Genomic DNA, 26,483 nt, shown 5'->3' on the forward strand with positions numbered 1-26,483 from the left:
CTATGGGTGCTGACACACATCTGAGGGCCACAGACTCTCACTGAACAGGAAATCAGAAGTCCAAGGGACAGAAGCCAAATATCCCAAACATTGGGAAGTTCACCTTTTGTTTTTTGCCCCCAAAAATAGGTTTCTGTGGTATTTTTTTTCACAAGTGCAAGAGAAGGCTGCCTATAATGAATTCAATGAGCTCAGCCTAATGATGGATTTCAAAAGAAAATTATGTGCTAAAGAAGATAGCCATAATTCCTACTATATCATGCAAATGAAATGGAAACCATTATACTAACTGACTGTTGTAATGCTTGATAGTCAAATAATGTATGTAGCATATAGGTAGCTTGCCTAAAATGAAGTCACCCGCTTTTAAGACAGAATGAAAATTAAACATTTTTAGCTTTTATATTCTTGACCCATAATTCTCAGGAAGAAAAAAGAAAAAGAAAAAGAAAACAAACAAGGAAAAAATCCCCACCCCAACTCATTTACACATCACCCTCATTTAAAGTCTTGGTAAATGCCAAAAATTAGATTTCTGCTGACGAAAAGTCACCTTCAACTCTGCATTGCTCTTAAGTGAGTATACTCCCACAAGGGTTATATTCAGAACAGACTGTACAATGCTTAGTAGGCTAAAGCTTTGATGAGGAGAGGTCTGTAGGTACCATCAGGATATAAACAACCTTTCAGGTCCCTTCCAACCCAAACCATTCTGTGATATGACTCAATGACAGAATTACAGAATGGGGTAGAACATGCAAGCAACTGTGTGTTGGTGTTTTATCTGATGTTAATCAGACTGAGGTCTGATCCCACTGGTTAAATTCATGATTGGAGAATAAATTTACCATTGTACATGGTACCAAATTTTACCCGTGTTCTATCCACTATTAATGAAAAGAAAACTGAGCTCTCCATCATAATATAAATTGATCTCTATGACTTGGCAAAGACTCAGAGCAGTGATGATAATGACCCTGTAAGAGTATTAGATCTAATACCCTGAGGCATTAACCTCTGTTTAACCAGAAGGTAAATCTTTTGATGAAAGACAACATTTTATTACTATCCACCTGCAACAAATAGCTCATTTCTTACTACTATAACTCAGCTGCTGGTAGCAAAGAGCAAAACTTGCACTTTACATCCAGAGGCTCTTGAGTTATTCACATTGAGGTCATGGATCAAAACTGATTATGTAGAGAAGATGACCAAGTCCTGTGAGATGCTATGCCCTGCACAGGTGGGTAAATGTAGCAGCTGAAACTGGCAGAGAGAGATGGAGGCTGTGAACAAATTACCCTGGTAAAGAATACTAAGTTGCAGGAGGAGGTTGAGCAAACAGGAAAGATGTTCTTGGCTTGTGAGGCAGTACTGATCCTTTCAGTCACCTTGTTTTGTTGTTTTTTTTTTCTGAGAGAACCTACATAAAACTGACTAGCCACTTTTATTGTCTCAGTTCAGAAACAGCAAAAAATTCTAGGGTTGGTAGTACTTTTCCATGGAATTTTAATTAGTGTATAGCCCATCAAGTGCAATCTCACTCCAATCACCACTGTTTGCTCCATCTTCAGCAGTCCGTCAGGTTTTGAGAGCACCCCATCTTTAAGCAAACATGGTAAGTCAGCATTATTTTAGGTATTTCCTTGCATATTTCTCTGCCCTGTAAGATCAAGTTCCACCCCTAAGCATGTGCCCCTGCATTGTCTCATGACAAATGGTTTTCTGTGGTGCTCTGAATATCCAGCCTTGGTTGTACCTCCTCAGTTTCTACCACAACACAGTCTCAAGTTTTGATTTTCTTGCAACAGAGTTTATTTTTCCTTATTGAAAGCAAATGTCACTGGGGCCTTTGAAATCCTTGTGTCTACACGGCAGGTCACACAAAACAGCACTGCTTTCCAAATTTAATATTCTTTAATGCATTTGTTAACAGAACATTGACATCTGCTTAATGCCTTCTTTGCAAGAATCTATCAGATCTCCCCTTATGCATTTCCTGCCAACCCCAATTCTCAGTTTTTGCATTTACAAAACAGGACATGAAGTAAGAAATAATACAGCTTAAAGTCCCAGAGCTAAAATCTAACATAAACCCTTTTACCAAAAAATATTATTTTGAGAAATGCATTTGCCCTTTCAAAAGCTTTGAATTATGGTCATCTAAAACACTGAGCTGCTGTTTAAACAAAAGCCCCTCATTTTTTGTAATGCTACAAAGAAGAGAAAAACAACAAACTAAGGGATAGATAGTTGATCCACAGCTATCCTTTTCATGCCAACACTTCCAGCAACCCTTCAGAGTAAATCAGGTGCCCCACTGGAAAGAAATTTGGCAGGCTAAAAAGAAACAACAGCAACTCAAGTGTGTTTCCGGACCTCACTTACAAAACCAGTCTTACATACTGTAAAATCTCACCTAGTATTTTTAACCCTTGGGCTCCCATGGGTTTTTTTTTTCCATTTTGTCAAAACAAAGGAATGTGAGGGAGATGTCTGTTAGACTCTTTTACTCAGCCCAAGGGTTAATTACTCAGTTTTGTAGACATTTGAAAATATTATGCTACCTCTAATAGAAAAATTGATAGACGCTTGTTTCAGGCTCACTTTATGTCATTATGGCAGATTAAATTAACTAATCATAAATTATGCTGGCTAAAGTACATCTGCTACTCACTAAACCTGCAGAGAGAAGGGGAAGAGTTTTTCCACTGAATAAGAAGTAAATGCCGTGCACAAAATTAAAGACTTTTACAAACCAATGAACGTACATTCAAGCAACAAAAGCTGGAGCATCCCAAAGTCAGCAGCAACAGATTCTGAGGACCATGGCAGCAGTCTAACAATGAACCTGTAGCTGTTGTGGGAAAGCATCAACGCTGAAATGCTGCAGGGGTATACCCATGGATCAAAGAGTAAAGATGTCCATTAAAGAATAAAGAAGATCAATTAAACAAGAATTAGCACGCTCACATTATTGCTAGAGGTCTTGGTATACCAATATGACTGTAGTGGGTTGACTGTGCCTGGATGCCAGGTACCCACCAAAGCCCTCTGTCACTCCCCCCTGCAGAAGGACAAGGGAGGGAAAATGCAATGAAGGGTTCATGGGTCGAGATAAGGGCTGGGAGAGATATCTCACTAAAAATTATCTAGCAAAACAGGTTAGAATTGGAAATGTTAATTGAATTTATTACTAACAAAATCAGGACAGGATAATGAGAAAGAAAATAAGGCCTTACAAACACCTTTGTTCTAGCCCTCTCTTCTTCCCAGCTCTACCTCCCCCCCACACCAGCCCAGGAGACTGGGAATGGGGGTTACTGTCAGACCATCACAGGCTGTTCCTGCCACTGCTCAGGGGGAGGAGTCCTTTCCCTGCTTCAGCTTGGGGTCCAGTTAAAGCTTAGCTCTCCATGAACTTCCTCAGCATGGGTCCATCCCATGGCAACAGTACTCCACAAACTGCTCCAGTGTCATTCTTTCACACAATGAGGTCCTTCAAAGACAAGCTGCTCCAGTGTGAGTCCCCGACATGATCCCAAGTCCTACCAGGAAACCTGCTCCAGCATAGATTCCTCTCCATGGGTCTGCAGGTCCCACCAGGACCGTGAACCAGCATGGGCCTCATGGGCCTCCCACAGGATCCCAGTCTCCTCTCAGGCATCCACCTGCTCTGCTGTGGGCACCTCCGTGGGCTGCAGGTGGATCTCTGTATCCCCATGGTCCTCCATGGGCTGCAGGGGCACAGCTGCTTCACCATGGTCTGCACCACGGGCTGCAGGGGAATCTCTGTTCCACCACCTCCTTCCCCTCCTTCTCCACTGACCTTGCCTGGTGTCTGCAGAGCTGCTCCTTTCAGATATTCTCATTCTGCCTTTTCTCTGGCCACAATTACAACTGTGCAATAGCTTGCCTGCCTTTTTTTTTTTTTTTTTTTTTTGTGGGTTTTTGTTGGGGTTTTTTTTTTTGTTTTTTGGGGTTTTTTTCTATTTAAATACATTATCACAGCAGTGTTACCACCATTTCTAATTGGCCTAGCTTTGGCCAGTGTTTGGTCCATCTTGAGACCACCAGGGAATGGCGCTGCTAGATATGGGGGGAAGCTTCTGTCAGCTTCTCACAGAAGCCACTCCTGTAGTTACCCCCACAACTACCAAAACTTGTCCACATAAACCCAATACAATGACATGACATTTGCAGCATCTACTTCCAATGTCAGCTCTTCTATATTCTGTTCAAAAGGGACTGAATACATTATTTCTTTAGTTTTTTAAGGAAGGGATGGATGCATAGATCACTGATCAAGAAGACAATACAGATTTTACAGGGATCCTCTTCTTACTCTGTTTATTGCAGAATGCAGCTGTGACAGCTAATACCATGTCAGTGGGACTAAATTCCTTAGCAGGGCATGAAAAACTGAAGTTAGAGATGTGTGAGAGGAATGGACAGAAAACACAGGCACTCAAGACCTCTTTGTTGCCAAGTAAAAAATGAGTCCCTCTCTGAAAACTCATGGTAGACCAGCTCAATAAATCATACTAAATGAGGATTTCCTTTCTTTTGGAAGAAAAGGAAGAAAAGCACTATTGTGTTGTATTAAATGTAAATTCACTTATGTAGTTGTCATTTAAAAAGCATAATGTAGTTTGGGGGTGACCAGATAGATTGTTTCTATCTAGAAAACAAAATACTCTGAACACCTCCAAAAATATTCCAGTTAAGATGATCAGCCATGTGATCACGTTTAGAGGGAGGGTAAACAAAGTTTTGACACATCTATTGCATTCCTTCAGGTGTCGCAGAGCCTCACGAAGCTTTGCGGATATCTGAATAGCCCAAACATAGTTAAAATGCAAATTATAACCTTCTGGAAAGGTGCAGCTCTTTCTGTTCACCAATTCCCAGGTTCATTCTCCATCCATCCCTTGGGGAAGATGAGGCTCTTAGTACCATCAGAGTCCTTTTCCCTCACTGTTCCCTTCCATTTCACATTCTCTGAACAGTATTACCCATACCACCTTCTGTGCATGATGCATACAGCTATAAAAAGTCACAAGGAATGAAATATAGCCACAGGATTTAGAGGAAAGCAGTAAGGAAGAGAATTGTGTCCCTCAGCATCATGCAGAAGGCAATGAAAAGGTTTAGTCCTGCAGTGGGAAAAAAAAAATCTAAAAACTTTCTCCGAAAATAAAAGAAAGCTTAGATCACCATCAGTCACTGGATAACCTATTTTAAGCCCATCAGAGCCAGTGCGCTGTTCTCATGTTGCTAATTAAAAATGATAGATTCATCAATTAATCTCTCTTCCTGTCCTCTAGTCTTAGTATGAGATTTTTCAAAGGGATAAATGGTCATTAGGTGCCCAAAAGTATCATTTCAGCCCTGTAACCTTGTGCCTTTGTCAACATGAACCAGAACTTGTCTCTTTATGCCATAAATGACAAAAAGAAAACCTTAGAAAGCTTTGCCACCCTGACAAACATAACAGATTTATAATGGGGAAATAATCTTATCCTCCGTACAATGAACATTGCTACATAAATCCTCCCTGGGCTCCAATCTGAACTTGCTCACTGATGAATAAGCCTCTGTTAAATGTGGCAGAGAGAGATGTCCTAGACTTAGTCTCTTGATTGAAACTCAATTGCAATATTACTACATGGCAGTCAGAGATCCTCCACTATTTAGGAAAGAAACCATGAAGGCAATCTATTTTTATTCACACTGAAATGGAGACAAAGATAAAGGTCCTGCTGTTAGCTTAGCGAAGTGCCAATCACATAAAGCATGACAATGACAATGGTTATCCTTTCCTCTTTCAATACAGTATTGCCAGGCAGAGAAACAGAATTGGGATGTACAAGGTTAACAAGCCAGCATCACATTATGAAGCGAGTGATAAAATTGTCTTATAGTTCTTAACTCTGACCTGCTCCAGTGAAAAGCTGCCAAGCATGATTATGTCATCCTGAACATCTCTCTCAAACTGTTCGATATATGAAGGAATCTCTTCATCTTCAAGCTCCCTGCGAAGGTCGCATGCCTTACTGGGGCTGACAGGCATTACAGGGTCCGGAAAATCTTCACTGACGACACAGGCTGCTTGAAACAGAAGTGGCAGACTATCTCTCAGCAAATGGGAGTTCATTCACCGGTTACTACCTTCTCAGTTAGTATGTTTGACTCACCAATGCTTTAAATATGAAACAGCATCAGTAACACAACTGACAGGTGCCAAGTGACAGTACCAGGAAAAGCGTCTTCAAGTGCAACATCTGAATTCAGGTATAAATTTAGTATGTGCAGCTTGTTCTTTAGGTACTTTTAAAAAGGCATGATCTACATTTCCACTAGCACTTTGCTCACCTGTTAATCTTAGAGGGATTGGGATTTGGAACAATATTGGCATTCCTTCCTGAGGAAGAGGAGCAATAACTGCAATTGAATGGGAGTTTTAGGAAGCTACATCAAGCATTTCATCTCCCTTTCAACTCACCCCAAATGATTAGATTCCTTTCCATAGTGTATGCGTGCAGCTCCTGCCTAATTAATTGGGTCCAGTTCTGCTCTCACCCACACCATTCCCCTCATTTCTCTGTAGTGACGTATGCAGAACTAAAGGGTACATGCACCACATAAATAAAAATAAATCCCATTCATATAGTCAGCCTTAAAGAGAAACCTTGGGTTTTTTTCAGTTTAATTGATCATGCTATATTAAAAAATTTGAGATCCTCTCATTGGTATCTGATACAGTACTAATACTAGTTTGGATCATAAATAATGACAACAATTTTTGCTCATGTCTCCACATTAGGGTCACTAAAAAATAACAGATATCAGATTGCCCACATCTATCTGTCTTGCTTCATATTTCTGTGAGTAAGCTTTTATAGTTCTCTGTGCCTATCTCTTAAAGAAATTGCCATATCTAGTTATTTGCTTCTCTTTGTCCATCCTACAACATGAAAGCAGTTAAAACAGAGTTTTTTTCCCTCAGTCTCCTTTGAAGTCTTTCATTCTCTAATGAAGACCAGAAAAGGAAAGATAAAACTCAGGCTATTAACATTTCCAGTTTTGCTCACTGCTCATTGTTTAATGACTTTAATTGTTAAGCCTCCCGAGTACTTAAATCACCTCGATGCCACCAACACACAGGAAGTAGGGTGGGTTTTCCATTTAATTACAACAGGATACAATTCAAAATCATGTTGGGGGAAATGTACAGTAGATATAAACAACTCAAACCATTACCTTAGGGTACACAGCTCTTCATGTAGCACTTTACAAACCTAATGAAAAGTGATTTGACCTACAACTATTAACTGCATAAACAAAACAATATTTACATTTAAATTTACTGTAACATTAAGGGTTTGGCTAGGAGAGAGAAAACCCAGGAAGCATGGGGAAAAGAAACATTGCCAAAAGCAGAAGATTGAGCATCTCTTGTTCCCCTTGACACTGTGCTGTACACAACAGGCCATATGCTCAGCTGGTATAAATCAGCTGCTTTACTGCTTGCACAGGAGCATGGCAAGTTTACATCCTGGGAAGTGGATTCCTGTCACAGGGTAGACCAATAGTCAAAAAGGGAATAAAACCATTTGGTTCAGAATTATAGACATGAAACAATTAGTCAAAATATACTTTTTCTTTTTTTTTTTTTTTTTATTTTTTTTTTATTTTTTTGTGAGGAATCCTATCAAGTGAACTCAATTTTGGTGGAAGACGCTGGACTCATTAGCATAATTTTTGTCAAAAAAGAGCAAAAGAAGAGAGGGTTTTCAAAAGCCTTTTCAAGGCAAGCAACTCTGAAAAATAGAGTGATAAATTACAATTTTGTTTTGAAAAAAAAATTGATTAAAAGGTACATATGCTCACTTAAGCACAGTTGTTCATTTGCCTGTATTGGAAACAAGGAGAAAACAGGGTTAATTCAGCTGATCTGCTCCTTCCACAGTGTTTTTGCAAAAAAACTTCTCAAACTTGTCTAGCATCAGGTTGGTCCTTGTTTGAACCTGTGATCCTCCACAGGTTGGAGGATCATGCTCTAGAGTAATTTGACCAAAGGCAAACGAACAAAATCCTCCCAGTACAAAAGTAGCCAGTCTTAAAAATTTTACTACTTTACACAGTAGGATACTGTGGCTCTATCATACACAGAGGATAAAATGTCTGAAAATTCATTAATGGATTGATAAACTAATTAAGAACTTGCTTGAAGTTGTTAGCATAGGCATCAAAAGTTTTCATTGCTTTGGATGTACCTAACCCTGAGAGTCATGCTTTCCTTGTAGCTTAAATCACTTCAGCACAGGCTGTATTTGCAGATGCTGTTGTAATTAAAACAATCTCTCTGGTATTAGCATGACCACTTGTGACTTCATTTACTTCTGTATTTGTCCATCAGACAGCCGCAGTTATATACTGAGATGATAATTTCAAGGGTATATTCAGTAGCAGACCACACCTCAGGATGAGTTTGATGCATAAAGCTGCAACAAACTCCAGATGGAAAAATAATTTTGGCTACCTGGTCTAGAAAACCGTGCAGAAATTGTATCTAAAAAAGTTCAGTGTTGAAGCCTCATGCACCAGGTTCAGACATCTAAATTTTTCTGCAAAACCCGGCACTTCAATTTTTTGGTTCTTGTCAAAGAACAATATAATAGAAATTACTTTACGTGGCATTCATGTATCATCATTTAAAATATTCATGGATCACAACTGTATATTGAGAAAAATGCAAGGTAAAAGACATGTAGTCTATATCTTTAAAAACAAAATTTTTAAAGTTGCCTTATAATATGAAATAACACATACCACAAGAGTGACCAACAGGTTACTCAGCCATAAAATACTTTAAATATACAATTATATAAATTCTGAGCCATGTTCTTTCCTTTCCTTTGGGGATCATCTATTAATTAGGACTGTATGACTACGTGATTTTTCAGCTCAGTGGCCAAATGAAGTAACGAAGCAGTTCTATAAGAGTGGAACCAAATGAATCCTAGTTTTCTATGGTTTTTCTGTTTCTAATAAGGGTCAAGCTCCCATATTAGCTTTTCCCTCGGTGGAGACATTAATAATGCTTGTCTGCTCTGTTCAACAGCCCACTTCCATAAAACTGGTAGGGAAGTCCTACATGTGAGACTTGCTCCCTGTTAAAAAAAGAAGGGCTGGAAGTGACCAACTAGTTCAAATACTGGAAGTAAAAAACACAGGAAGAAATAAATACACCCTGATATATGCACAGAGGTGGAAACTACACAACCTACACGTCTTCAGGAAAATCTCTATTTTCTGGATTTGCTTCACCCAAGCAAAGAAAAGTAATAAATTCAGATAGAACAGTGTGCAGCTTCACCCACAGGACCAGCTCTGATACCCATCATGGCACTTTTAAGAAATAAAAGCACTGAGGCACAGCTTGAGACACACAACATCAGTGGCCTGCAGTGTGTACCCCATTTGCTGCCTTCACGCCTGCACAGGGGACTCTGATGTGCACATGGAGTGTGAGACACACATGCTGATGCATTTGCATGTCACAGAATTTACATTAACATAGAACAATTGAGATCTTGCTAATAAGTTAAAGGGTTTTGATTAAACTATCTGCATGAATTTAGTTGTGATGATTGCACTTTTTCCCCCTTGCATTCAAAATGAGATAAAATGGGTTTCAAAGATGTTACTGATATGACTAGTGCCACTTCAAGAGATTTTGCAACTCTAGGCAGATGAAAACATTTCCCTCTTCTAGAACAAAGTTGCTTATAAACTAAATAACCATAAAACAAGTTGCAGCTCCTGGAGCTCCAGTGCCGTAGGCAACTGCCTGCCGTGTCTGACAGAGTAGGTCCATGTATTGCTGAAATACAACAGGAAGCCTCATACAGATACAAATGACACAAAATAATTTTGCACAAAAGATCTGCTGAAAAAAGAGGGGGTGGATAGGCAAAACATACAAGGGCAGCTCTGAGCTGGGCTTGTACAAACATCACTTCTGGGATGAAGCAGAGGAGAGCAGCAGTCATGGGCTCTGTACAAAGGCTGTGATGGTAAAGATCTCATGAATCAACTAGGTTTTAATAAGTGAAATCAAAGTAAGGCTGTTTGCTTGAGGTGAAGAAATATCTTCTCATTGTTTTTATTGTAGATGGAACATCAATTTGTATTTTATAACAAAGCCACAGAAAACATTTTCTTACTCATCTGTTAGTGTAAATTCTTGTATAGATAACCTGAAAGAGTGTAACATGACCTGTGCATCAGACAAATTGCCTACCCATTTATCAGCTTAAATAAGGATTTCCATTGCTAGATTTGAGCACATAAGCAACATTTCCAGTCTTCTTTCATAAGTGTGGAATTCAACATACAGTGAAGTAATCTAGAGAAAGCACGCCACTTAAGTTACAGTTAAAACCACATAAACATGACACAAAACAAAAACATTTGGAGAAAAAGACCTTACAGAATTGCATTAAAATCATCATCCCTTTGACTTCCGAGTTCAAGGAGATGGATTACCCTCTCTCCTTCCCACATGCAGACTCAAAAGAGTTTTATTTTTCTTTACGCAATTGACTTTGTTATGTACCTTGGAAGTCCAGCATCTTGTTTTCTTCATCTAGAAGCTTCATCAGTTTAGAGTAAAGGATTTGCTCATCAAATTTCACAGGATCTTAAAAAAACAACAGTGAAACAGCTATAGTTTCTTCCAGTAGTGTTTCAGGAAATGCTATTTTAAATGAAAAACAAAGATATAAAAATACAAAAGTTAAGAAGTCCTTTGACACTTGAAGATAGTTTTTACAGTGCTAGTTTCATAGCTCAGAATAAAATTACCGTCACTTGTTCAAAGCAAGACAATTCAAATAAAAAAATATAGTCATATAATTTTAAATGGTGAGCAATATTGTATGTTGATCTGAACTGAAACTGGCTTATAAATTCTGCTAGTAGAGTAGCTGAAATGACTGTTTATATTCAAATTGCCAGATGAATTCTATTTGACTCTTAATGAAAATCAAAATACCCAATTTATTCTAACATGATTTTGGATCTTCATTAGAAATTTTACCTTGCTGTCCATAATACTAACAAATGATCTAATATGAGTAGTCATTACAACACTCTATGAATTTTGAATTTGTGGCTGGTTACTCATTCAAATTTTGAGTAATATCTGCAGATTTTAAAAAGCAGCAAAGGACATGCACACTTACCCTTTTCCATGAGACCTACAAAAAAATTTTACTTTAAGGTTCTACATTCAGGGGAGAAATGAGCAACTGGGACCATTTTCTCTCCAGATCTCCCAGATGCTGAATTCTCCAAGTTGTCAGTGAAGACAAGCAGATAGAAGACCAAAGAAACGCATACAAGGCAGGTGGATTGAAGTACAGCTACATGCAAGCTTGGGTGGTTCTTTTTAAATGCTCAATAGAATCTCAAAGAATAAATTTCTTTTCCCATGAAATTTCAGAGGCAAGTTTTTCAATTGCACTCATCTTTCAAAGAAGGTAGTGGCTTCTGCAAAGCTCTTCTGAAAGTATAGAATCTTTTACATTTCTATTAGCCTGCAACATTGAAATGTTCCCTTGGCAAGGGGGCAAGCAAATCCATAGTGGGACATTGTTTGTTCTCAGGGCATAATAAACTCATACAGATTTCCAGAACAAATCTAATTTATCAAATATAGGAAAGATAATTGCCAATATCTTCATTTTCACATAATAACCCATTAAAGAATAGTTAGTGGCTGAAGATTTTCTTTTCACTAGATAGTCTCTTTGGTCATTGGGCCTGGCTTCCTAAAATTCTAAGAAGAGTGTAACTTCAAAGTGTGCCCTGATTTCTTCATGTTTTTCTGGTTTTGACTCTTGGTCATGACAAGCTGCTAGCTGAAAAGAAGATGTAAACCAGTATGGTTTCCAATCAGGGGATGGTCATGTAGGACCAAGTTTTAGTTCTGACCAACTTTTTTAAATCCATCCACTACATACAAAGGTACTTCCACGAATTTAAAACTTCTGCAAGGAAAAAGAAGCCAGACAGTGAGCCTGTTTTGTAAATATTGACAAATCAGAGTGCTTAAGGCAGGAAGGCACCTCTGGAGTCCGTCTAGCCCAGTTCCCCCTGCTCAAACAGAGCCAAGGTAACCAGGACTATGTCCGGGCACCTTTTCAATATCTGCAAGGTAAATGTTTTGGTCTTGGCAGAGATACTGGTAAATATAGTATTATAACTGCTCTACAGGGGTCCACGGAGCCAAGCTGAGGCTGATACTGTTGCTATTTGACTTTTAATAAGCAAGAGTTATCCCAACCTTTGAGCAATATTTTTGCAGGAAGAAAAAGGAGGACCACCAAAAGACAGCTCTTCACACATGGACCTCAGGCTTAGCATGATATGCAATTGACTGAAACCATCTCTCCACTCCAAACCCTGCAAGATGACGGACTAAGAATCTCTTCCAAATTCTAAAATAAATAAACCCCCACCACACAATACAAAATCACCATTTATAGTTAAGTTTATCATTCAGCCTCTTTAACACAGTCAAGAGAACATCTCCTCCCAATGAGAACTGTATTTCCGTATATCCCTTATGTCACCGCTCTGTCCGTACATGATTTCAGGCATATATGCACAGATACATAAATATAATCTGCTTTTCATTCTCTGGTTATGAAGCAGATTATGACTCATAAAGCCTTTTCATAAGATGAACCAAGGCAGGACCAACAGGAAAAAAAATCTTTCCCTTAAAAACTCTGAGCCAGAAGCTGACTTCCAAGATATTACACTGCTATCCTACACAATGAATGGGGAAACTATTTGGATTAGATATAATCCAACCTTAATTTTTTTTTTTTTTTCACCAGACCACAGAAATTCAAGTTAGTTATATGCAATAGAGCCTGCTTTTTTCAATCACACAAGTTTTTGTCTCAAAAGTTTAAAACCTCCAAAAGTACTCAGAGTTTCTCATGACTTTCAGAAGTGGACAACGTTGTTAACACATTACAATAGATACCCTTTTTTCCGATCTGACTACAGCTGTGTACCTAGAGAGTCTCTGCAATACAAATAAGCACAGGCTCTAGAAAAGCAAAGGGCAACACAGGAGAGCTGGCTCTTGCGTGCTATGGTCTTGTTAGTGCCTAACAACAGGAGCCGGGCCAAAGCACTCGCTGCAGAGCTAAGCACTTCATTACCATGATGATGCTCTTACTTAAGTCCATGCAAATTCAGGCAGGCCCGTTCCCACCCTTTTTATCTAAGAGCCGTGACAGCAGAGGAGAATTTCCTCTGCTAGACAATACCTCCTGGTTAATCTCTTCTCATACCTATGCATAACTTCTGCTCTTCCAGCTCTGCTGACACACCCTCCCACTGGTTGCTATCGCCCACAGAGAAGCAAAACTAAATATCTCGCCTAAACTGGCAAAAAAGAAAAGCAAAAAAGCCTCCTCGTGCACTTTTACTCACTCTAGAGTTTCCTTCTGTTTGGCAAACACACATTCAATTCCGTAATAAAAGTGCTCTCCGAGGAAGACTTTGGGAGCAGGATTGTGAAAAAGCTAGAGCTTAGCGCTCAGTTCTGGACTAACTTCATTAATAAAAAAGCATATGGTGTAGACAACGCTCTCAGAGCGAGCTTCATTTTGCTAGAAGAGCAGAGTTAATACAGAACAGCCTCATTCTTACCTGCCCATTAACTCACTGTCCTTCATCAAAGTCTGTGTATACTGCCTATCGTGTTCAGAGCAGTTAAAGCTTAGAATTTAAATTGTAAAGCTCAATATTTAAATAGAACTGCATATGTGATCTCTGACACCTCATTTTCATGAATGGAAAAGAATATTCTGACACCAAAATTACATACTTAATTCTGCCTCACCTTCCTCACTGACCTCCATCCCACACTGCCTTGGGTTTATTTCCTCACCCATCAACGGGTCAAAGTAATTTCTGCTGTATTCATTTCCTGTGGAAAGCACATGAAGTAAGGGTCAGCGATTATTAGAAGCACATGAACTAAAATGTTAATTTTGAAATCGACACCAGCAAGCAAAGGGGCATTTTTTTGCTACTTTACAAGCTTAATTTTTTTAACAAGTCCTCTAAGCCTACTGGTACTGCAATTATCATCTTGTGAAAGGTCAGAAAAGGTAATTCTGGAAACAAGTGCACTTTATGTTACTTTTTCTCAGGAATTAATGAAAAAAAATCCTCACATTTAGATGTCAGAAAGATAAGAAAAAAATTTTACAAACACAGCATCCCCAATATAAGTCAAATTATTCTTGAAACACACCGTACAAGTGAATTTTCCATACTGCAAAGGAATTTGTATTTCACAGCTGACCTCTCCAATTTCAACAGTTTTAAATTTCACCACTGAGGTTTCAACGTCTGGTGCATCTTTAATACCTTATTGAACCAGAGAAGTGTTTAATTACAGAGGAGATACCAGGAAACTGCCTCATTAATCTGAACAGCAATTATGTTCAGTTGGACCAGGTAACTAATCCAAGATTTTGATGGGATAAACCCACTCATTTTAGTACTTGGCTATTTTAACAGCTACTTTTCTGCTCTTTAGAAAATAAACAAATTTACCAAAAAAAATTTGTTAAAATTATCATAAAATAGCACAGTATCTAGCTACCTAGAAAAACTGATGGGGAAAGCCAGAAGAATTTTCCTTACACAAGCAGAGAGGGAAGGCCTTTTCCTCAAAATATGCATTTTCTTTAGCAAAAGTGCTACTCTCTATTAAAACCATCCACATGCTCACTGGGCTTGCAAACACTGTAAATTGTTATTAAACGGTCGAAAAAGCAAAATAATTAAGTCCATAACAAATATTTTAATTGCTTGAATTGACATAGATGCATATCCTGGAAAATACATAAAAGCTAAATGTATGAGGGGGTTAATTCATCCAAGATACACTACAGTTGTCTACAGTGTATTTGTTTCAGGATCAAAAATAATCCAAGAAGCAGCTCCTTTTCAGAGACTAAATGAAACTTTGATATGAAACTAGGTTTAATTTATATTTCTGGACTGGCACATTTTGACTGTCAGTCTCTGTTCCTTCAATGTAGTAAGTACAAGAACTGAAAATTTGCTTTACCTTGAGGTCTCAATAAAGAAAAAATAAATGAGTTTCATTTTTGTTACTTTATCTGTCAACAACTACTAGGCTGGTATGAATCTTGGCAGTATGTAATCAAAGTCTTATGTACTGCAATAACAGAGCCATTCTACCTTATTCACTGTAATTGTTTTTCTCTAGCAGAAAGCACCATGATGTTATATGAACACCCCTTCACATGTTGGTAAAATAATTCACCTACGTGCTAAAAAAGAAAATGATGATGCATTTCTTTATTCAATTACTTCATAGCTGTAAATGTAAATTGCTGGAACGTATTCTGCACCCATACAAACAATATTCAGCTATGGCATAGGCTTTTTGCACAATCGTACTATCACAACAGCTTTTATTGAATTGTAATATCCCATGTGAGTCTGGTGTGTAACTTTGAGGAGTAGACCTTTGGGCAACTCTTCTGGACAGAATAATTGGCATTTAGGAGGAAGTGTCATGTTATATTTGAATCTGCAAGGCATGGAAACCATTATACAAAAAAAGATATATTAACAAATACCATTAAATAGCTTGGTCTCTGGTCCTCTTCAAAAAAAAACCAGAACAACCTCAACACTTTGAGGAGTATGAGACATTTTGTCCAGGGCTTTGGCTCTGTCAGAACCACACACAGCTGGTGACAGACAGTTATGCAGAAGGAAAAAGAACCACCAGGTTTGATTTCTTCAGAGCAACATGCACACTTTAAAACTTACATAAGCAGAACAAGTGGTAAACAACAGAATCACTTCCTCACAGTGATTTTATAGATAACAAGCCATTTTAAACTGCAGGATTCCACAGAAAACTTTAATTGAGATTTTCAGAGGAGCTGAATCACTCAAACCTTAGGTCACTGCTCTGGGTGGAGGATGTTGCTATTTTGTGGGTCCCTTGGTTTTTGCCCCCTCAGCTCAAGACACACCTTGAGAAGTGGTGTGACTAGGAGGCCTGGGCTCTGGACAGGTCCTAAAATTATTCAGGGGCAGTGGGAGTTGCTTTAGTTTTAAAATACAAAATTATCAATTTTAGTCAACATAACACACTGCCCAAGGCATTTTGCTAATAACATTTTGTGAGCATGTGAGCAGATTACTAATCATTTCACATTTGCTTTTGGAAATATTTGAAAGTGTATAACATGTAAATTAACAGTCTACTAAGGAATTCACATTGCTCTGCTTTGTGGTATAAACACAGTAAATGTTAATACAGAGCTTGCTTGTAGATATTTTGAACAGCACCTTATAGGTGCGTGCTTTCAACAGGGCAAGTTACTTTGACAATCTGCTCCCAAAAAAGACCTGGCCAACTTTAGAAACGTGGATCTTTACTTTGATCCAGAGATTCCCTCAAACCCATTAGCTCAATTTGAAGTCCAGTTCACCCCTCAAAATCGTGTTATTTCATGTGAAAAACATTATGGATAATTCAGGAAATCAGAATTGAAATGCAAACCCACAAATTATCTATACATTAAAATAAAAATGGAAAGAAGGGTGTTGGCACAACAGTGACCAGATGGGAATTTATACCGTTTAATTAAAGCAAGAGGAGTTGCTAATAAAATTAGCATAATCCTCGGATACAGCCCATGGGACTGTACACGAATTACTAGGACTGGATGAAACTTAAAAGATGGCTTTTAAACTAAGACGTCTGTAGTCAATTATGCCATGTATGTCCTGAGAATACCACACAGGAAAGGCATGACTAAGCTGAATTTCTATGTTGTCCTCTACTCCACAGAGAGGTCAGGTAGTCCATATCAATTACACATGAAAGGTATAGCATGGAATTTGGATAACAGGCCATTATTCCATTTATGTTGTATTACTGATCTAGGTTTTTAGTTTAATGAAGGAATAGACAAAACTCTGCTGGATTTGTTAAGTGACTCCCAATCAAAGTAAAACTTAAGGAATTATCAATAGCTAGATGACTGACTACTAAAAGCTTTAATAAAAAATTATTAGTGCTTTTTTTCAGAGTGAAGCTTGATTTTCAGGATAGGAGAAAAAAAATTTGGCATAAGCCATCCTTCTTTAGAAGACAGTATGCAGATTATGGTCTGCACAAACTTGCCATGATAAGTAACAAGTCCCTTTCCAGACAGCAGCACGGTCAACACGTGTCTACCAATGACTTGGAAGAACATTACTGGGCATTACTAAGGCAACTTTTAGAAGCCTTTTGCATCAGATAGAATAAGACAGAAGCATTTTTGAAATATTAAATTCCAGCCTGAGACAGCATTTTGACCTAAAGTGCTTTTGAAACATAGTGATGCGGCTGGGAATGGAAAAGAGTAGTCCTCCTTCCCCACATCTGACTTAAAGCATTGATTTCAGCTGCAATTCCTATTAAGGAACATCATAGCAAATACTCACATTCTCCATTCAACAGAACTCAACTTATTTCCCTGGGGATACTTTTCATTTTACTTAGCAGACAAGGCCCTTTGAGCAGCCCAGACTGAAGGCTCTGTGATAACATATTTCCCCACTTCTTTATGAGAGCCAAAGCAGCGTCCTGGGGTCAGAGTGGAATATCCTCCAAAAAAAAAGTGACCTCCTCAACTTGGCCAGGAAGAACCAAGACTTGAGATTAGAAGGAAGGGAAAGGGTGACTTCCAGCATTTCCAGCTACTTCACTCACCCTCCCTCAAGTCTTGATGGTTTCTGTGACTAGCACTCCCACCCATTTTCATGATTCAGTATCTACATTGATAAAGTTTGATACCTACAAGTTGCTTATTTGAGTCTTTTATTCTATTTTGTACTTTGAAAAAGCTATAAAGAACTCTAAAAAAGTCATTTAAAAGAATAAAGAATTCAAGAACAAGAGAGGAGAAAGAAGCCTTTCGCCTTAAAAAGAATCTCAGAGAATGCAGAACCAAAGAAAAATCATCAATGAAAACTGCATAAATAGTAGGAGTTCCTGCACAGTGAAAAACTGAATGGGTTTCCAGTGAATTTATAAGTTCTCACTGCATATAGGCAGTGACTTAAAACTGGAAAATAATGTAGGAAAATTTGAAACGTTCACAAGAAAAAAAATCTGAGATTTTACTCCAAAATTTTGTATTGCTAGAATTACTCATATCCAAATGTTATGAAGATGCTAAAAATAAAACCACAGTCTTGTAGAACATAGCGAATTAATATGTAGTCCATAAAACAGTGTATACTTTCCATTCTCATTTTTTCAAGGAAAAAAAAGAATTAACATTAGTCAGAAGCTATATTTTTAGTTTGCGTTCCTAATTATTATTACTGACCCAGGATATTGATCACATTTACCTCAGCTCAAGTCTAGTTGAGATATACACATCTAACATTATTTTCTATATTATATGTATAGATAAATATTTTCTTTGTAGATCTAAAATAAGATTCCTGGCTGTGCAACTTTATTCCAGAGTATCAAATATATGGAAGAGTGGTAGGGATTTTTACACAGAGCTTCTAAATTTCATTAATAGTATTCAATGAAAAATTACATGTTAATGGCATCTTCATACTGAAGAGCATTTTTGCCAGTGACTGAACAGTAGATTTTATCTTGAAAACACCGCTCATTAAATCAGGCGACTTCCCAATTTTTAAAAAAATATTTTAAAGGTATCATATGTCATTCTTCTTATCCTCAGCAGACACAGTAGGTAATGAGGAAATCAGATAACTGTGTCTATGCTCATATTGCAAGTCTTGAATAAACTCACTAGTCAACTTTGACAGAACACTGTCAAAGAGGCTCTTCCTGAGCCTGAGCAGTGCAGATCGTGCTGCGCCTGCCCCAACCCCTGAAAAGCACCGCATCTCCCTCACAGCACCCACAATTTTTTACTCCCAACTCCAGTCCTGCAAGACTTACCCCCTTCTCTGCTATGTGAGCAAAGGCACACCATGGGAATTAGTTCTTTTTCCCCTTTTTCTTTCCCTGCAGGCAACAGAGGGCACTGTGCCAAGGGATGCCAGTGTGAGACCTGCTACTTTTCCTGGGAAATGCTGTTGGTTGAGGGCATGAGAAAAAGATTTATTGATGATGATGATGAAGTTCTTTTAGGAACGGTATTAGATAATGTGACACACATCAATGGGGAAAATGGATACCAAGTTCTCCCAGGCTGACAGGCTTGGCTGGTCCCACTCTATGCCAGTGGGGTAACATGCCAAATTTTGAGGATCTGACAGCACTATTACGAAGCAAACAATTTCCAAGTGTAATAAATTAGCCTTAAAAATATATATTCTGTCACATTCTGAAAAAGTATTTTCCCAATTATAAAATGCATCCATTCTTCACAATTCTTCTGCCCCTACCTTTCACAAATTCAATTTTAGCACATTACTTAGATGAGTAGTGCGGTATCCCCGTTAAAATTGCATGCAATGGATCACGTTTTGCACACTACATTACACCTTGTGCCGTTCTGCTGATTTCAATTGGATTACACATTGTGTAATTCAACGCAAAATTACTTCCAATGACAACCCTTTTATTCCTATGCATACATGGTGATCCATCATGCCCTGCATACCAAGTTTGGCATTTCCATTTCAAAGTCCCTGTTGGAATCAGAAAGCATGGAACCACATACATAGAACTTGAATTATTAGATATAAACTTTGCCATTGTTTAAGGAAAAAAAAAGTGTACGGTTTTGATTCATATTTCTGGTCCCATCCTTTATGCAAATCACTTTGTCCAGTACAAAGCAGGAGTGTTACAAGCTCCCATTTCCTTCATACGCAGCACAAACATGAATTTGCAGCAGATGCCTGTTTGCTGTTTCTCCAATGGGTTCCTGCCACTTCTTTGGAATAAAATTAGACTCATTCAAAAAGTGTCAGCCTCTAGCCCTCTATAAACAGGCTGAACTCAATGCAGTTGCTGATACTTTTAGCAATCTGGTATCCCACATGGCTCCTTCACAAAGATTTTTCACCTGTGTATTCCTACATCAAGGTCCTTGCCTGGTTACGTTCTTGAGCAAGGAAGGCCTTACACTTTCCTTACACATTTGAACAACTTTTGTCAGCAACTGTTCCTTAGCAAAGACTTCTCTCTCTCTCTATTTTAGCTTTTGATAAGGAGCAGAGATGCTCTTACTTTACAGTGGGATTCTCCCTGTAGGATATCTATAGCGCTGTGTTAGGTACACCCAGCCTAGCTCTGCAGCTTGGAGGTGATGCAGCAGAGATCCATACAGACACTAATTTGCTCCCAGAAGCAGTATAGCCCTGCTAATGCCATTCTGTACCTGGGCTAATTAGAATAATACTTCCTGGTCTTCAATTAAAAAGGCTTTCTTTCCCTCCATTTTTCCTTTTCTTTCTCCCCTCAGATGTTGTTAATCTCTGTGGGCAAATTTATTGGAGCATGATATGAGATGTTAACAGCGCCTGTTGCAGATAAAATGGTAGAATTAATTAGAGCTTCTTTATTTTAGGAGACAATCTAGTTTTGAAAAAATATTTGTGTATTGGGAATAATGGGGAAAAAAATGAATACTTATTGTCATCTGGAGATAATTTTAACCTGAACCATCAATATTTAGGGTCAGACTGCCTCAAGCCATTTACCAGTGCACAGCATACAGGAGAATACCATTAGCCTTTCCTTTATCTTCCTTGCAAAAGCCACAGACTATTACAGTCTCCAAAGGTGCCCATGCAGCCACCAGCTACAAGGTAGGCCCTGCAGTAGGAATATGCCCAAAAAGCCCCATCCCTGGATTCTGCAGCTTGCATGTGTGGTTGACACCGCAGAAAGATCCCATTCTAATTTGATCTGACATAAATTCTCTCTGTATGGTTGGGCTGGAAATTTTACCTATTTTGTGGAGATGTGAGCAGTGCCATCCCACAGGGCTCTTCTCAGCATTAGCTAGACCAAATCTGTGTATCGCTGTGATGCGCACTAAAAAGCACAAACTGGTATAAGGCACTTGGACTTTTTCTGATAGCAGCTGAGGAAAAAATGTACTGAATGCTAAAATACAACAACATCTGCTTTACAGGCCTATAATAAAATCCTAAGTACAGTAGTCCTGTGTTTAAGAATTGCTTGTAACATACATCATCCATTTGAAGTTGAGCAATTGCCCTTGTCTTCTGCTGTCAGACAAAGATAGAATTATTCCTGGAAGTTCAGTGTTTCTGTCATGACAGTTTGCTGGAAGCTCTTTGCTTGGCAGCCTGAATTTTAGGAATATTACTAAGCCAGCCTGAATTTTAGGACACTCTACAAAGTATTTTAGGTCTAAACCCCTCTGCAGAAAAGAGAAAAACTGATATTGGCTCACCTTGAGATCAAGTGTCTGACAACTGAGGAGCTGGTGGACACAGGTTCTTGAAGATTTGGGTGAGTAACCCCTAATAGTTTTCCCAGGGTAATTTATCTATTAGACCTTCCATTGGGGTGGTCATCATGAAAATCTCTGCAATTCAATGTTCGATGAGGGGGAGAAAGGCAGAAGGGTTGGTTGGATTTAGCCATGAGGAAACTGAGTGTTTTAAGAAATAAAAAAAATTACAGTTTGTCAACTACAAGGCTGCTGCTAGATGAACTTAATTTCATAAACAATATGTGAAAGAAATTAAGGTGACAGCAGCAATCAGCAAAAAGTCAGCATAGAATCCAGAAGAGAAAATAGGATAGAAACCAATTAGTTGACTGAAAAATCAGGAGATTAATCTGAGTAAATAGCCAGGCAGTTCCCCTGGATGATTATAACAGTTAACAATAGTACAAGGACTTCACTGATGATGAAGAGCAAAGAGCAGAAAAAGTTACTCACTGGCCTAGTCCGAAACAACAGGCTACCAGTGATGATAAAATCTGGAATTTTGTCCATCATAGAAAATAGAACAGTGAAAGATACAGGATGACCTAATGAAAAAAGGAATGGACTTAGGATCAGAGCTTTTATTTCTGTCGAACATCTGCATGATGGCAGCAGAGAAGGTCTCACACTCTGCCCCAGTTTCCCCACAAGCAAAGGATTCAGGAGCCTTGCACTTTGAGTCACAAGAACAGCCTCCACCAATCTAATTTGAAAAGTGAAAAACTCTCTGAACAAAAATACCAAAAATTTTAATAAACTTCTTGCAATAAGAATGAGTTCGCAAACTCTTCGTTCTAAAAGATATTCTATTATGGGAGGAAAAAAATGAAAAAGCACAAACACATATGTGAATTAAATTCTTTGGGGGCAGGTGCAGACAATTTACAGTGTCTTGGGCCTTTCCACTTGCTATTTAATATCCAGGTAAGGGGTGTTCTGTAAAGGACCCCCTGTGCAGACAAATTTGCAGACAAATTTCCAATTCCAGGAACAGGTTTTAAGGCTGTCTTGAACATGCAGCTGACTACTCACACTACTTCCCAGTATATGTAGTATGGAGGTGTGCAAGAAGACATCTCAAAGTAGGTGGAGATTTTTCTGGAGAACACTTCCCTCTGGCAATTGCTGACAGAGGAACAGCCTGTGACACTGTTGCCAGGTGGAGGAAATTATAGCAACCCCTGTGGCTATTATTTCCTGCCATTAACAACATGGGCAATAGGTGGAAAGATAATAGAAAGGCAATGCCATCTCTCTGCCTTGCCTCCAACTGCTTAACCTGAAAACCCAGCCTGATGTTTATATAGTGTTCTCAACCTGTAATCTGCTAAATCCAGCGATTAAATAATTTTGCTCAAGGTTATAACTGGTTTTAAGCTGCACAGTTTAGCACCAAGCATTAGAATTGACAAATGCCATTCCCAATTGAGTAAGCAACTGAACTTAAGCCTAGAGGCTGAGAGCTGGAAGAGCAGCCAACAGCTGTGAAGGGAGGTAACTCCAAAAAAGGAGAGTATTTTATTAGCATCTGGAGAAGAAGAGGAGAAAATGGAAAGTGGGTGGTGCAAAGCCTAAAACAGTTGGTTGGGTGTTTTTTTGCATGGGCTGTGCTGTTGCGCTTGGTGTATGGGCACACTCTCCTAGAGAAATAGCTTCCAGCATGGAGTGCAAGTCTTGCATCCCAGGTGGAAAAGAGGGAGAATACTGTGCTATCTCTTGTGAACTGCATAGTGGTTCCTGAGAGCAGAGGGGCAGGAGAGAATGCTGTGGAAATGTTTCTCCTGTGGTAGAAGATGGCAATAGTGTTCAGCACCATGCCTGGTTTTGCTATAAGATTAAATGGCACCAGCTATGCAAAGCATCTATGAACTTGAATCAAAGGAACGTAGGCTCAAAGAACTGATCCCTTGAGTTCTAGAGGACCCAGATCTCAAAAGACTGATGCATGCAGGCACAAAGTACCTGTAGACCTAGTCTTCACTGAGGACTGTGAAATATGACTATTTATACATTACTACACCAATGTGATAATGTGTTTACCTATGCAACCGGCTTTTCTCTTTTCCTCTTTAACGAAGAATTGTTACACTTGAAAATAGGAAATTTAGCTCATGAGGTACTTGAAGACTTTTTTCCCAGATTTCATGCTTGAAGATGTTGGCTTATTAGCAGCTCTTGATAAATTTTAACTGGTCCTTGTGATTGCCAAACAAGTGCTGACACAAGTTAGACTAAGAATAATTTAATGCAAGGTTAGACCAGATGATCTCTAGAGATATTTTCCAATCTAGACTTTTTTACGATGGTATAAATGGATGATTACTTTTTAATAGCTCCTTGACTTAGAGGCAGAGCTATGTGAATAACTGATCTTTTGGCTAACTGGATGAACAGAAGGTCGAGAAGGGAGTCACAGTGTTGGGAAACAAAATTTTCCAACTCTCGGCAAGCTTTTCTCTCCCATTACAGAAACACTTAGCATTGTCTCAAGGCCTTGCATTCCAGGCAAAATGGAACAATTTCTATTCCTTTCACAAAGACTACATACAGCTAGGATTTTTTTGAACAAAATGCTACTTAAGATGAAAAATCAAAATGTTTAAAAACGCATTTCAAGCTTTTAAAACAACGTGTTGTTTTCTTGAGGGAACTATTCATGAATTTCTGAAGAGGCGACTGAAAGCATGGATAGTCTCCAGTGAGCCCGACTTCATTTTTTGCCAGATAGAGTATTTCATTAAAAAACAATCAATCCCTTTGTCTGCTTAATCACTGTTCTGACAGTCTGCAAAGGAAAGACGAAGAATTCCTGCTCCATGTGGCACTGCAGAGAGTCACATGAAGGCTAAATGGAAAGCCAAACCTAATTTTGCAAGAAGCCATTAGGACCTGTGAGCCCTCCAGTCCCGCAAGGATAAAATCTTAACACAACAAGGTCCAATGTTTAAAAAATGACTGCCTGAAGGTCTGCTCATCGGCCTGCACTTACCCATTTAAATACCGGGGTTCACAGTGGGCAAGGATACTTAGCAAGCAGCACCTCCACTTCTGAGATTGATGGGAGATGCTGGCTGATCAGGACTGTTCCAAGCCACACCAGTTACTTTGGTACCTGCTTCCTCACTGAATTACTAAGATACCATTTTCCCTAACATCCAGGATTAATAATAATTCAAAATTGAGTAATTAAATAATAGATTAAAAGAGATCAAACCCCTGCAAAAGGAAAACTGACATAAGTTAAGCTCCTTATAGTTTGGATAAAACAAAATAATAAACAGAAATTGCTTCCCAATGCAGCAGTTCTTTTAGGTGCTGCATCAAAACTGAGCTGAAAATCCAGGATTGTTCCCCTGGACAAGCCGAGTGAACAGGGCTCGGCTCCAAGCATCTGAGCAACACTGGCTGAAAAAAATAATGAAAGATGAAGCAGAGGCAAGATGTCGATTGACTGAGGGCATATGGGAGACCTAAGGACAACAATCAATCATGGATCTGTAAGCTGTTTGAAACTATTCAATGCAAGGGAGCCAGCAAGGGAGCAGCATCTGCGTGCTCAGACTGGCTGCAGTGCCTCCAAACCCCAGCTTAATCCAAATCAGGGGGAAGCACTGCCATGAGCACCGACTCCCGGCACTCCCTCCCACTGGCAGACAGCCCACAAAACCTGCACCCCATCACAGGGAGTCACTTGAGCATGGAGACAAAGCCCAGGTCTCTAAATATTTAGACAGCCCATGTGTTTTGGGAGCGTGTTGGATTTCCTACCCAGGGTTTGCAGGGCGCCTGCTCGGACATGCCGGGATGGCAACGCCCAGCGCAGGCCACGGAGCGTGCAGGTTGGACGGGGAACACAACCACTGTTGCTGCGTTTGAGGCTAATCAGGTTTGATGTCTCACCTCTTGGTTCAGCATGGGCTTGCAGCCCGAGTTTTTGTTGGTGAGCTGCAAGGGTGCTATCTGGCTTGTCATGTCTAATAACTTTCTCTTCAGAAGTCTGATATGCTGAAAGATCTGTGCTGCTGATGTTAAAAGCTGGATTTTCAATGCCTTCTGTTGCTGCTCTCTCTTCTTTTACTATAGAAAACAAGGAGGTCAGAAGAGCACATTATAGCAAAGTGTATTTCAATGACAAGCAGAAAATTCCTTCTAGTAATTCCTTTGCTGAAAGACTCAAGTGTATCGTCCTCAAATGTCGCCAAAACAGAATTAGGTTAAAATTAACTCTAAAAAAAAAAAAAAAAAAAAAAAGAATAAATGATTAAAATAATTACAAATTGCACCCTGACAAGCAAGAGCAAAATTTCGCCCACAGCCATTTGTCTGTAATTAGTTAATTAATCCTTACACAAATTATGAGCAATAACTCATCAAGCAAGGCTCACCCATCAGAAATTCAGCCGACTTGGATTTCTTCTGCTTAGTTTGCTTCAGAGCCTTCTGCTGGAACTTCTGGAGGGAAATTGTTAAATGAATAAATTAGCTAAAGAACGAAGATCATCCTTTATGATCCACAACTAACACAGTATTTTAAATATGAGATGGCACTGAAATGTCATTTAATTTAAATCTCTGCTAAAGGGGTCAAACACTAATTGAACAACAGAAGTGGAAGAATTAAATAAAATAGAAGAAAAGTTGAAACAAATGCCAAATGAAGGTCACATTAAAATACTTTGTTTTTCCCCAATTTTAATTAATGCAAAGAAACCTCAACAAATGAAGAACATTATAAGACTTGTCTCCCAGTATGCATTCAACAGCAACTGCACTATTTCACTTGCAGAACAGCAGTGCTTCATTTAGAAAAGTTTGGTTATATAGCATATTTATAGACAGACTTCCCTGATATTCCCCCGTCCTCCTATTTTCTAAGTCCGCTTACATAACCGGTGTATCTGTTCATCACAGAGGACCTAAAAATGAATGAGCTCTACC

At 38.9% G+C, this 26,483-nt stretch overlaps 1 protein-coding gene across 1 annotated transcript in view; it reads right to left on the minus strand.

Annotated features, from left to right (window-relative positions):
* Nucleotides 1–5,155: 5,155 nt before the first annotated feature.
* LOC140682318 (orofacial cleft 1 candidate gene 1 protein homolog) overlaps nucleotides 5,156–26,483 on the minus strand; it is a 27,081-nt gene continuing 5,753 nt past the window's right edge. Inside the window, exons 2-6 of the mRNA XM_072924117.1 lie at nucleotides 25,931–25,997; nucleotides 25,446–25,622; nucleotides 13,934–14,020; nucleotides 10,625–10,708; nucleotides 5,156–6,108 (exon numbers count right to left, since the gene is read on the minus strand). Of these exons, the coding sequence (XP_072780218.1) occupies nucleotides 5,894–6,108; nucleotides 10,625–10,708; nucleotides 13,934–14,020; nucleotides 25,446–25,622; nucleotides 25,931–25,997 (630 nt within the window). The 3' untranslated portion in view covers nucleotides 5,156–5,893. The remainder of the gene's footprint in view (nucleotides 6,109–10,624; nucleotides 10,709–13,933; nucleotides 14,021–25,445; nucleotides 25,623–25,930; nucleotides 25,998–26,483) is intronic.

The sequence above is a fragment of the Taeniopygia guttata genome, chromosome 2 (assembly GCF_048771995.1).
Source record: "Taeniopygia guttata chromosome 2, bTaeGut7.mat, whole genome shotgun sequence".
NCBI lineage: Eukaryota > Metazoa > Chordata > Aves > Passeriformes > Estrildidae > Taeniopygia > Taeniopygia guttata.